We start from the raw sequence: 13820 nt of genomic DNA on the forward strand, positions 1-13820 counted from the left end.
TGTCTAAGTTGAGAATAATCAAAAGCGAGAAATCCGAAATGCGAGCTTTCTCCTTAGACCTTTGTACAGGCGGCATGGAGGTACCCCTTTGTGACACTTGGTTGAAACATGGCATGCGAAGATCCGGTAGTCCAAGTTAAGTAGGATGAGGTGCGGGCACTATTAGTATACTATGCATGAGGCTTGCAACTTGTAAGATATAATTTACATAACTCATATGCTTTATTACTACCGTTGACAAAATTGTTTCATGTTTTCAAAATAAAAGCTCTAGCACAAATACAGCAATCGATGCTTTCCTCGTTGAAGGACCATTCTTTTACTTTTATTGTTGAGTCAGTTTACCTATCTCCTTCCACCTTAAGAAGCAAACACTTGTGTGAACTGTGCATTGATTCCTACATATTTGCATATTGCACTTGTTATACTACTTTATGTTGACAATATCCATGAGATATACATGTTACAAGTTGAAAGCAACCGCTGAAACTTAATCTTCCTATGTGTTGCTTCAACACCTTTACTTTGATTTATTGCTTTATGAGTTAACTCTTATGCAAGACTTATTGATGCTTGTCTTGAAGTACTATTCATGAAAAGTCTTTGTCATATGATTCACTTGTTTACTCATGTCATTACCTTTGCTTTGATCGCTGCATTCATTTCATATGTTTACAAATAGTATGATCAAGATTATGATGGCATGTCACTTCAGAAATTATCTTTGTTATCGTTTTACCTGCTCGGGACGAGCAGAACTAAGCTTGGGGATGCTGATACGTCTCCAACGTATCGATAATTTCTTATGTTCCATGCTACTTTATTGATGATACCTACATGTTTTATGCACATTATATGTCATATTTATGCATTTTCTGGAACTAACCTATTAACAAGATGCCGAAGAGCCGATTCTTGTTTTCTGCTGTTTTTGGTTTCAGAAATCCTAGTAAAGAAATATTCTCGGAATTGGACGAAACTTTCGCCCAGGGTCCTATTTTTGCACGAAGCTTCCAGAAGACCGAAGACCTAACGAAGTGGGGCCACGAGGCAGCCAGGGGGGTGGCCGGCGCGGCCCAAGCCCTGGCCGCGCCGACCTATCCCCTGGGCCCCTCGTGTGGCCCCTCGCGTTGACCCTCCGCCTACTTAAAGCTTCCGTCGCGAAAACCCCAGTACCGAGAGCCACGATACGGAAAACCTTCCAGAGACGCCGCCGCCGCGAATCCCATCTCGGGGGATTCTGGAGATCGCCTCCGGCACCACTGCCGGAGGGGATTCATCTCCCGGAGGACTCTACACCGCCATGGTCGCCTCCGGAGTGATGAGTGAGTAGTTCACCCCTGGACCATGGGTCCATAGCAGTAGCTAGATGGTCGTCTTCTCCTTGTTGTGCTTCATTGTTAGATCTTGTGAGCTGCCTAACATGATCAAGATCATCTATATGTAATTCTATATGTTGTGTTTGTCGGGATCCGATGGATAGTGAGTACTATGATTATGGTGATTATCAATCTATTGTTTATGTGTTGTTTATGATCTTGCATGCTCTCCGTTACTAGTAGAGGCTCTGGCCAAGTTTTTACTCTTAACTCCAAGAGGGAGTATTTATGCTCGATAGTGGGTTCATGCCTTCATTGACACCTGGGACAGTGACAGAAAGTTCTAAGGTTGTGATGTGCTGTTGCCACTAGGGATAAAACATTGATGCTATGTCTAAGGATGTAGTTGTTGATTACATTACGCACCATACTTAATGCAATTGTCTGTTGCTTTGCAACTTAATACTGGAGGGGGTTCGGACGATAACCTGAAGGTGGACTTTTTAGGCATAGATGCAGTTGGATGGCGGTCTATGTACTTTGTCGTAATGCCCAATTAAATCTCACTATATTTACCATGTCATGTATATGCATTGTTATGCCTTTCTCTATTTGTTAATTGCCCGACTGTAATTTGTTCACCCAACATGCTTTTATCTTATGGGAGAGACACCTCTAGTGAACTGTGGACCCCGGTCCTATTCTTTACATAGCATACAATCTACTTGTTTTACTGTTTTCTTTGCAAACATCTTCCACTCGATACGTTTAATCCTTTGTTACAGCAAGCCGGTGAGATTGACAACCTCACTGTTTCGTTGGGGCAAAGTACTTTGGTTGTGTTGTGCAGGTTCCTAGTTGGCGCCGGAATCCCTGGTGTTGCGCCGCATCACATTTCGCGACCATCAACCTTCAACGTGCTTCTTGGCTCCTACTGGTTCGATTAAACCTTGGTTTCTTTCTGAGGGAAAACTTGCTACTGTGCGCATCATACCTTCCTCTTGGGGTTCCCAACGAACGTGTGAGTTACACGCCATCATTATATTACTTTATGTTGACAATATCCATGAGATATACATGTTATAAGTTGAAAGCAACCGCTGAAACTTAATCTTCCTTTGTGTTGCTTCAATACCTTTACTTCGATTTATTGCTTTATGAGTTAACTCTTATGCAAGACTTATTGATGCTTGTCTTGAAGTACTATTCATGAAAATTCTTTGCTTTATGATTCACTTGTTTACTCATGTCATTACCATTGTTTTGATCGCTGCATTCATTACATATGTTTACAAATAGTATGATCAAGATTATGATGGCATGTCACTTCAGAAATTATCTTTGTTATCGTTTTACCTGCTCGGGACGAGTAGAACTAAGCTTGGGGATGCTGATACGTCTCCAACGTATCGATAATTTCTTATGTTCCATGCTACTTTATTGATGATACCTACATGTTTTATGCACATTATATGTCGTATTTACGCATTTTCTGGAACTAACCTATTAACAAGATGCCGAAGAGCCGATTCTTTGTTTTCTGCTGTTTTTGGTTTCAGAAATCCTAGTAAGGAAATATTCTCGGAATTGGACGAAATCACCGCCCAGGGTCCTATTTTTGCACGGAGCTTCCAGAAGACCGAAGAGATAACGAAGTGGGGCCACGAGGTGGCCAGACCATAGGGCGGCGTGGCCTGGTCCCTGGCCGCGCGGCCCTGTCATCTGGGCCCCTCGTGAGCCCCCCTGACCTACCCTTTCGCCTACTTATAGCCTCCGTCGCGAAACCCCCAGTACCGAGAGCCACGATACGGAAAACCTTCCAGAGACGCCGCCGCCGCGAATCCCATCTCGGGGGATTCAGGAGATCGCCTCCGGCACCCTGCCGGAGAGGGGATTCATCTCCCGGAGGACTCTACACCGCCATGGTCGCCTCCGGAGTGATGAGTGAGTAGTTCACCCCTGGACTATGGGTCCATAGCAGTAGCTAGATGGTCGTCTTCTCCTAATTGTGCTTCATTGTTGGATCTTGTGAGCTGCCTAACATGATCAAGATCATCTATCTGTAATACTATATGTTGTGTTTGTCGGGATCCGATGGATAGAGAATGCTATGTTATGATGATTATCAATCTATTGTTTATGTGTTGTTTATGATCTTGCATGCTCTCCGTTATTAGTAGAGGCTCTGGCCAAGTTTTTACTCTTAACTCCAAGAGGGAGTATTTATGCTCGATAGTGGGTTCATGCCTTCATTGACACACAGGACGTGTGAGAAAGTTCTAAGGTTGTGATGTGCTGTTGCCACTAGGGATAAAACATTGATTCTATGTCTAAGGATGTAGTTGTCGATTACATTACGCACCATACTTAATGCAATTGTCTGTTGCTTTGCAACTTAATACTGAATGGGGTTCGGATGATAACCTGAAGGTGGACTTTTTAGGCATAGATGCAGTTGGATGGCGGTCTATGTACTTTGTCGTAATGCCCGGATTAAATCTCACTATATTTATCATATCATGTATATGCATTGTTATGCCCTTCTCTATTTGTCAATTGCCCGACTGTAATTTGTTCACCCAACATGCTTTTATCTTATGGGAGAGACACCTCTAGTGAACTGTGGACCCCGGTCCTATTCTTTACATCGCATACAATCTACTGCAATACTTGTTTCTTGTTTTCTTGCAAACAATCATCTTCCACACAATACGGTTAATCCTTTGTTACAGCAAGCCGGTGAGATTGACAACCTCACTGTTTCGTTGGGGCAAAGTACTTGGGTTGTGTTGTGCAGGTTCCACGTTGGCGCCGGAATCCCTGTTGTTGCGCCGCATCACATTTCGCCACCATCAACCTTCAACGTGCTTCTTGGCTCCTCCTGGTTCGATTAAACCTTGGTTTCTTTCTGAGAGAAAACTTGCTACTGTGCGCATCATACCTTCCTCTTGGGGTTCCCAACGAACGTGTGAGTTACACGCCATCAACGCGGTCGAGGCAGTCGTAGAGGCGATGCCGAAGAAGACGTTGTCGAAGCCGATGAAGACGAGACGTCCGACGCGAGTTTGCCAGACTCGGGAACGTGTCGGGGACGAAGGCACTTCCGGTGTTGCTAGTACCGGGCGTGCGAGGGGCAGGGACCATCATGAACTTGTCGCCATGTCAGAGGGACTAGCAGAGGAGGCCTCCGGAAGCGTCGCGGTCGCAGATCGACGGATAGATGCCGACGCTGCCCGCGGTTCTCAGAGTAGAGTAGCAGGTCGTGTAGACGGGGACGAGGCGATGACACGGGCGACGAAGTCGAGACAGTTGGAGACGTAGAAGGCGGCTAACCCAGCGGTGACCAGGGGTGGTCATGCTGGACGCCTAGACGGGCGTTACGGTGGTTGGCGAGCCCAGCGCGACCTGAAGAGGTTGGCGAGCCCAGCGGCGACCTGGGTTGGGGGCGCGGCGGCGGTGCACGAAGTAGGCGAGGGAGACCCAGCGGCGTGACGAAGACCATGCGCGGACGGAGGCGACCCGCGCCGAAGGGGCGGCGCTGTGGTGGCCTCGGACGTCGATGCGCGGGGGACGGCGAAGGTGACCGCGTGCAGCGACGCCACGGCCTGAGGGGCCGGCGTAGCTACAGGGCGCGAGTCGGTGCAGCGGCGGGAGACCACCAGCGACGTACACGCCTCGGAAGGCGCGTCGGAGGCCGGTAGCATGGACCAAAGGCGGCGGCGCTGCGGCCCAAAGGGGCGACGCAGTGGCACCCCGATGCTCGATCGGTGGTAGGCGCATGCTCGGGGACGTGCTTGGCGTAGACGTGCGCGGGGTCGGTTGATCAGACCGACGGCGGCGCGATACACGCCATGGCGTGGACGACGCGCAGATCGGAGCCGATGGCGACGTTGTCGATGATGTCCCGGGCGATGACGGTGGAGACGAGCCGGCGATGGAGACCGCGTGAGCAAGACAGCCTGCTGCGTCGCACGTAGGGGCGCCCCGTGTGCAGCACGTCCGGCTGTGCCGTGCGGTTGATGGCCGGTGCAGGTCGATGCCGTTGTCGGAGTAGAGGCGCAAGTGGACGACGGCGATGGGCGACTCAATCCGATCTATGATCGGTAAAACCAAAAAGAAAACGCCGGTCGAGCGACCGGCGGAGCAAAAAAGAAAACCAATCTACAGATTGGAAAAAAAAGACTCGAGGCCAGCGGATCAACGGATCGGCGAACGAACCCTCATACGGGTTGCGCGGCCCCCGAAGTAGATCATGGAGATCAACCTCCCCGGGGGCGGCGCAGCGCGGAAGCTTGGGCGGCGGCTAGGTCAAGGAGCGTGCCCCTCTGATATCATGTTGAATTGCATGCACTAACCAACTATTCCAAAAGCCCGAGCTGATGGAAAGATGTAGGCAATTTATTTCAACACTCACCCTACGTCTTTGCCCTTCGGCCTATTGTGACGCATGTTTGGGGAGCCGCAATATTTCTTTTTATTCTTTCGTTGGCCAGGATTTGATCCTAGGATCTCCCGCTCTGATACCATGTTGAATTGCATGCACTAACCAACTATTCCAAAAGCCCGAGCTGATGGAAAGATGTAGGCAATTTATTTCAACAGGGACTTTTATTTCTTAGTTTTTTTTTTGGTTGTGTGCATCCGTACTGCCATGGACATTACGTTGTTGCAGAGGCTAAGTGTAAATTGGTATATTTTAATACTAATATATTTTCCTTTATCAAAAAAATATGTATGAAATATCAATAAGTTTCGAAAATATATTAAGTGATGTGACTACTGATTCAACAACCATACGTTCCGAGTGGGTGAGCTATAGCAAAAAAGCACAGCCGTCAAAACATTTAGAGCACCTACCTAGAAATCTATGCTAAGACAAGAAAATAATCAACTGATATGAGAGTACCTGAAAATACTTTGTTTTCTTGTGACGATGTTTGCACAACCTGAACAGCTAGAAATGAATAGCATATTGATGTGAAAAAAAATTACCCAGAAATGGCGCGCTGATGCCAATGATTTATGTGTGCAAACAAACCAACCAGCCACAATAATTAGGAAACAAAAGGATGGTATGCATGCAGTACCAAATATTAAGTATAATAAGTCGTTTCGCATGTTACATGATATGATTAAATAATAGAAAGAGATAAGCTAGCTCCGACACTTTTTTTTTTGAGAAAAGCTCCGACACTTGTTAAGATTAACAGATCTAACTTTTATGAATACAAAAAAGCTAAAAAGATATTTGCAACGAAAACAGATCGGAGAGAGCTGAGGGTTTATCCCTAGCACTACATTGATGTAACTTGCCAATCCTAGTGGAAACTGATTATCTTGAGTCGGTGAAGATGCTGAAATCTGAACGTGTTGATCGATCTGTCCATCAGACGTGCATTACTCATGTTAATCGTAGTCAGAATAGCAGTAGTCATTTTATGGCCAATTACGCTAAAACTCTTACTAGCACGGCTGTTTGGCAATGCTATGGCCCAGATGGGTTAGGAAACATTTGCTACCAAGATTGTAATCCCTGATTTGAGTAATGCAAATTGTGAGTTCAAAAAAAAAAAAAACAGATCAAAGAGAGCCGGTTGGATCATAACTTTTCAAAAGAGATTCCGGCATCGATGGACGATAAATTGAAGTTGAGAAAGGGAACAAAGTAGAAAACCTGAAAAATTCTACATTTTATAGAAATAACTGAAGGTAATGTACATCATGATTAATGCAAAATTTTGATCCTAGAAAACCTGCAATTATCCCTAAGAATGGTATATCATGGTTAATATAAATTTTGATACTATTCGTATTTTCTCAAAAGTAGCTTAAGAAAAGAAATCAGCCATTAGACTACAATATACCTAATAATAAAGGATGCTAAAATTTCTGCCAAAAACTTTCGCCAACTAAACGATTTTACCGTCCTACCAAATCACATAATACTGTACAATTGCCCGCCCCCCCCCCACCCACCCCAGGTACCGGTTCGGTTATTTGCGCCTGGAATCAGTCGATGCAGATTCCTCTCATTCCGTTCCTCGACCGATGTTTCGGTTGGTAATGGGCTTTCCTTCTCAACATTGTTCGTCTTTGTAGTGGGCCGTAGACTGGCTAGGCTGTTTTCTTTAACTTTACCAGTAATTACATATTAGGAAACAGAGAAGATGAAATGTTTTAGCTTTGCAATAGTCCCACGTCGCTCGTATAAACCGACTGGCAACAGTTTATATGCGTGAGATTTTTGTTCTACAACGAGCCGACTTGGAATAACATGCAGGCTGGGCGTGCGGTAGCGTATTAAAAGAGAAATTTCACGCTGGTGTCATGAGGAAGGAACACTGGTAAAAAAAGGGCTTTAGTCCCGGTTCGCAACTGCCATTAGTCGCGGGTTGCCTCCCGAACCGCGACTAAAGCCCCCTTTAGTCGGGGTTCGAATATTTTCGGGACTAATGAGGGTGGACGGAAGCCTCTTTTTCTACTAGTGGAAAGGAAAGGATAAAAAGGAATTTGGAAAAATATTTCACGCTGGTGGCTGGGCGTGCAAGCGATGATGGGAATGACATGGTGGGCATGCGTTGATGGCAACCTGGCGTGAAGGAGAGCTTCGTGCGGCACAGGCTGCGGGAGGCTACAGAGCAGAGGAGGACATGGGGGAATGAGAGAGAGGCGGCGGCGTGGCTTCGTGGACTGGGGCGCGAGGAAGGCGAGGGAAACGGACTCGATAGAGGATTATGGGTTTGTCCGTCCGTCGTGGCTAGCTGGGCCAAGCCCAAGGTGCGGCAGTCTATCTGGCTTCATAAAACATTTTTAGCGAAATACTTTCGTGAGTGTCAATGCCAAACATAAAGGAAATGATTCAGCACATGAAAAATGCCAAACCATGGCGTTATTTTATGCTCATCGAATTAAGCATTGGAAAGCAAACAAACACTCAGATTCTCTAAAAAGAGAAGCCGATTCAGATTGGAAGCTAGGAAAAGGGAGTAGCAACTTTGGTGTGCATCTAATCTGATGGAGTCTCTAATGGATCATGATGGCTGATTCTTCACAGCATAAAAACAGGTGGTGGTACATATTGCCACATCAACAATGCTAACATTACGCATCAGTGGTGGCTGCGGGAGAGAAGGGTGTCACTACTTGCAACCATGAAGGCATTATTCGTCGCAGGAGGCGTCACCGGGTTACGCGGGGTAATCGAATAAATGACTATTCAATAAAATCATTTCTTACCAACGCAAGAATAAGTGTTGCTCTCTTCGTTAGTTGACGTTTTCTTCGCGAGTTAAGTTTTGTATGTCGTTGTTTATGTTCATCTTGTGCATCATGAAAAAATTCTAGGCTCGGCAGCCGAGGTGACACTAATTCTTTTACTGGATCTCTATGCTATCGTCCTCCGCTTTGTTTTCGCCTGGTTGGGCCTAATCTTGTTAGACATGATTACGTTTATTATTATGAATAGGAGAAGTATCAACATGGATGGTTTGCAATAACCTGGAGCATTCAATTTTCCCGGTGCAACGCACGTGCACTTTTGCTATTAAGTTATAATGTAGCATAAAACTAGATAGAAGCGGTAAGCCAATTATAGCCATGTTTACGATTAGGCGAAGAGAGAATATACAAATATTAACTTACTTTGTCTTCCATATATGACAACTTTTTCGAAGTATGATTCCATCTTGAAACAATAAGTACATATTTTATCACATATAGTTTGGTAAGAGGTAAGAATGAATAGAATAAAAATAATTATCTTGACAACTCATATTGTGTTGGTGATACGTGAAAATAATGAAAATTGGGGAAAACATAGACATACCCCTTCAAAATAATAGTTGGAGACAAATAAACTATATTTTTTAATAAGTAATGATATTTATAAGATATTAATCCTAAGTAATACTGGAAGTAACATAACTTAATATAGTAAAATATTATCCATACTCTATATAGTATTGACATGCTTGAATTTATATGTAAGTTCTATTGGGACCGCTTAGATTTGTATGGTTTTCATGACAATAGGAAACAATATTGATATAATACCAGTTCTATAGTTAAATTTCCTTTCGTAAAATATAAAAAAATTATATGAAAAAATTATCAAGTTGCAGCTTGAAATATATTTTATATGTATATTCTAGAGAAATACAATATATTTGAAATTATTTTTCATGCCAAATCCCTAGCAACGAGATAAATCTAGATGCCTTAGTGTAAACTTAAAGTTACAAAAAGTAGATAGTTGAACTGCACACTCTTATGGATGCCATGCAATATTATGATGGGTGTAATAATGAACAGAAGGTAAGAAATCTAAGAGCATCTCCACTCGTCCCCCCGACGAGGCCCATCCGGACGGCGAAATTCGGTCCAGTCGCGCCCCTGGTTCCTCGTTTTCGTCCGGATTTGGCCCTTCATCCATCCGGCGAGCCCACGCCATCCCCGGTCCCCTGGGGAGCTATCGGGGAGTTCGGACGAGTGAAAAGCGGGGAAGGGCCCGATCTGTCAGCGACTGGATACACGAACCCCACCACCACCTCGCTCAAAATCCCCCCACCCCTCGTATCTTTCTCGCCTCCGGCACCACCCCGCCAGGAATCGACGTAGACGCCGACGGCCGGCTGCCCTCGGCGTAGCCACGCCTGGCCCTCGGCGTAGGCTACGCCGACGGCAGCCCTCGGCATATCTCCTCGGCGTTCAGGTCCCTCGGCACCTGGCACACTGCCGTCGGCGTAGGCCCGGCCGTCGGCGTACGCTTCCTATGCCGACGGTGCGGCTTCACCCTCGGCGCCGCTGCCCTCGGCGTCTCGCCACGGCGCGCCGTCGCCGTTAACTGAGCGCCCCAGACGCCGACGGCATTGCCCTCGGCATAGGGCAGCCATCTGCGCGCCGTGGAGCGACGTGGCGCGTCGCGCGGCTGCCACCTGCGCCGTCTACGCCGACGGCCAACCCTCGGCGTCTGCATGGGCCATGCAGGGACACGCGGCACGCTGCGGGCGGCTGCCAGGCGGAGGTCTACGCCGACGGCTATGCCCTCGGCATAGACCTGACCATATGGTCGCAGCAAGGGTCTATGCCGACGGCATTGCCCTCGGCGTAGACCTGTTCGATTTTTGTTTTGTTTTTCAGCAGTCCAGTTTGCACCGTCCAGCAGTCCAGTTTGCACAGTTTAGCAGTTCTACATCCGAATACATCCAAATTCATCAAAATTCACCATAATTCATCCAAATTCACCATAATTCACATAAATAGCATAAAATGCACATAGTAGCATACATGGTGCACATAGTAGCATACATGGTGCACATACAAGAGGAGAGTGCCATGTCATCCAAATACAGAACTAGCGGAGGAAGGACCCGGGCGGGGTGTGTCCGCCCACATCGTTGGCGAAACGAGCAGCCCGGGGTTGCGCTCCGGTAGAAGCTGCAGAAGAACCACCTGGAGAAGGACCGGTGCTACGCCCAGGAGAAGTCGACGGAGAGGCACCGGGAGTAGTCCCAGGAGTAGTCGACGGAGAGGCACCATCAGAACGCCCAGGAGACCGACCACCTTCATGAACCGGTGTGACCTCGCGCCCACCCGGCGATGCCTGGTTCCCGGACCATCCCGTTCCCTACGTGTTCCCTACATGTTAGCAACTTGCGAGGCAAAGGAAAGTGGTAACTACCGGTTTGGCAAAGAACTTACCTCCGGTGTGGATCCGTAGTAAGTCGCAGCGAAAGCTGCCTTCGATGGCATGATAGGCATGTCCCCCGCCACGGTAACTCGAGCCGGTGGCGGTGTACCAGTAGACATAGAGATCATCATTTCCTGCAAGATAGGTTACAAGTTAGGCTTTGCAGAAATAAAGCATCAAACTGAGACTTGTCATCTACTAGCGAGAAGAAAGATTCAGACTTACTCCTATATACGCCATGTAGGCCGTATTCTGCCTATTCCACTGCGCAGCGGCCTGCTGATACGCTTCATTGCAGGCTTCGAAAGCCGCCTCGAACTCAGGCTACAATTTCAGAAACAATGAATCTCGTAAACACTTAGCCATGTAGGAAGGAAAACCGGAAAGAGGATGAAAATGAGGAAAACTTACATCGTAGGCGGGTGGACGAGCAGGCCGTGGACGAGGCTGGGGGCTGTCGGCGGTGAGGGTATGCTTGAGACGCGTGTAGCTCGTGGCTGGGGTAGGCTTGACCGCCTTATTCAGAAAGGGGTAACGGCCATGCGGATGCCCGCGCCCCGACAGGACCAACGACTCCTCGTCGACCGGAATGCTCAAGGGGTCATCCACCTCGGGGTGACGAGACTTGACCATGTCGCAGTAGTCCTCCTTGGCGGCCTTGGCATTGCCGTAGTACTGTGGCTGAGGCAATGCGGGATTGGGCTTCTTCTTCGTCCGCATCATGTCATATATCTGGGCATCATGAAGCACCACCCCAGGTGCTGCCTCGGCCACCTGCATCGCGAAAAGAAAAGTTATGCGTACCACAAATGTAACATGACGGGAAATGAAAGAAGGTCGTTCAATGTATATACATACCATTTTCCCCTTGTAGCGGGTGTAGTCGCGGTTTCCCGCGCAGTGTGTGCCACCAGTGCCTCGGTTCTCCATGTTCCGCCTCGACACGGCTGCAAACTCCTCATCCTCCCTGAGCCACCTCGCCCTAATCAGCTCCTCCCATGCCTCCCTATGCTGCTCGGCCCACTCGGGACAAACCTGAAAACACAATACTCAACTCAAGATAATCCAATGAAAACTTAGCAGCAATGTAGAATCTCATTGACATTTTACTCACCGACATGTACTCCTCAATGGTCATTGCCCATTCATCCGTAGGCTGGTTACCAACATAGTACTCCTTCTTGACCCTCTTACCCTTGTTAGCCCAGAAGGCACTAGCGCTGGTGAACTTTTGGTTGTACCACTGCTGCGGTGTCAACCTCTCGCAAGCGCCACGCAAAGTGAGACGCGCCTGCGTGTCATGCTCCGGGTCCACACGATAGAAGCACTTCAATCATGCATCAATGAGTTGTGAAAGTCATGAGTTAGCACATTAGGGTCATTAACTATGAACGATGCTCGAGAAATATATGCCTTACCCAGAACTTGGTGGTCACAGCCTCAGCAGCTGTCGCGAAGCCTACGGCAGGGGCATCCTCATAGTCCGCCCAAGTAGTGGCTAGCTTCGTCGCGCCACCGGGGACCGTGCTAAGGGGAGTGTATCTGCCGGGCCAGAACTTCTTAATCAGAGCCCCAAGCAAGCTGTTAGGCATGCGGGGGGGCTTGGCATCCCATGTCCGATTCTTTCGCAAATAAATCACACATTAGTACACATGCCAAATTGTTTATTATGCCCAAGATGAAAATACATGTTCGAAATTTCTGAAGTAGTACACTTACTCATCGCTCGAAGGAATGATAAGGGCCTTGTCATCATGGGTCTTCGGCTCCTTCCTCGCATCGGGGACTCTAGCTTCTCCACGAAGCTTCAAGGGCTTCGGCGCACCCCCATCCTCCATCACCTCCAACTCAGCCCTAGAGTCCGACTCGTGTGTAGACTCTGTCTCCATCTCCACCTCCCCACTAGACGGACCCTCTAGGAACAACTCAGGAGCCACGTCGCCAGAAGCGGAGGGTGGCTCGTCAAAGTCCATGTGTACCCCGCCGCCACCTCGTCCTCCACCTCGTCCTCCTCGTCCTCCACCTCGTCCTCCTCGTCCTCCTCGTCCTCGTCCTCCATCGGTACCATCGTCGTAACGCGGATTGCGCACCGGGGCTCGATCACTCCGTCTAGTGGGTGGTCTAGGAATATTCCTCTTCACCTGCGAGAGCGTCTTAAGCAAGCTCTCGGAGTCTGCCTTGCCGCTGCTCATATTGTTCAGTCACCTGCATTGAGAAGAATAAAACAGTTAAGCACAAAGACATATTATATGAAGATACTAAGAATAAAAGGCACAATGCAATTAAGAAGCAGGTTGACATAATAAAATGTAGATACTAAGAATAAAAGGCACAATGCAATTAAGAAGCATGTTGACAAATAAATACTAAGAATAAAAGGCACAATGCAATTAAGAAGCATGTTGACAAATAAATACTAAAAATAAAAGACCCTCACCAGCCGTCATCGCTCTCACGCTCACTCTCATACTCCGTCTCTTTCTCTTTCTCTTTCTCTGGATCACTATCACTATCACTATCTTGTGAGTACAAAGTTGAAGGGTCGACGGGTGGAGGCTCATCATAATTGTCATTCGCCTCAAGTAACTTCTCCAGCATAGATATGTCCTTTAGATCCACCACTGACTCACCACGAGTTTCTGCATCGTTCCCGAGGTCCTCTTGAACAAACGGTTCTAAAATATATTCCCCGAAGTCCTGTTCCTCTTGATAGAAAATCCCCTCGTATGTCACGGGGTCAATGTTGTTGTAATCATCCTCAGAGGGAATCGGTAGGTTACCATGTGGCGATACCTGGAAGACGACTTCCCAAC

General features: G+C 47.4%; 1 protein-coding gene across 1 annotated transcript; it reads right to left on the bottom strand.

Moving 5' to 3' along the window:
• Positions 1–11746: 11746 nt before the first annotated feature.
• On the bottom strand, positions 11747–12613 carry LOC139838994 (uncharacterized). The gene is made up of 4 exons (XM_071829018.1): positions 12426–12613; positions 12122–12334; positions 11862–12042; positions 11747–11781 (listed from the first exon to the last, which is right to left on the bottom strand). The coding sequence occupies exons 1-4, from the start codon at positions 12597–12599 to the stop codon at positions 11747–11749; spliced, it is 603 nt and encodes a 200-aa protein (XP_071685119.1). The 5' UTR covers positions 12600–12613.
• Positions 12614–13820: the final 1207 nt, after the last annotated feature.

The sequence above is a fragment of the Lolium perenne genome, chromosome 4 (assembly GCF_019359855.2).
Source record: "Lolium perenne isolate Kyuss_39 chromosome 4, Kyuss_2.0, whole genome shotgun sequence".
In the NCBI taxonomy this organism is placed as follows: domain Eukaryota; kingdom Viridiplantae; phylum Streptophyta; class Magnoliopsida; order Poales; family Poaceae; genus Lolium; species Lolium perenne.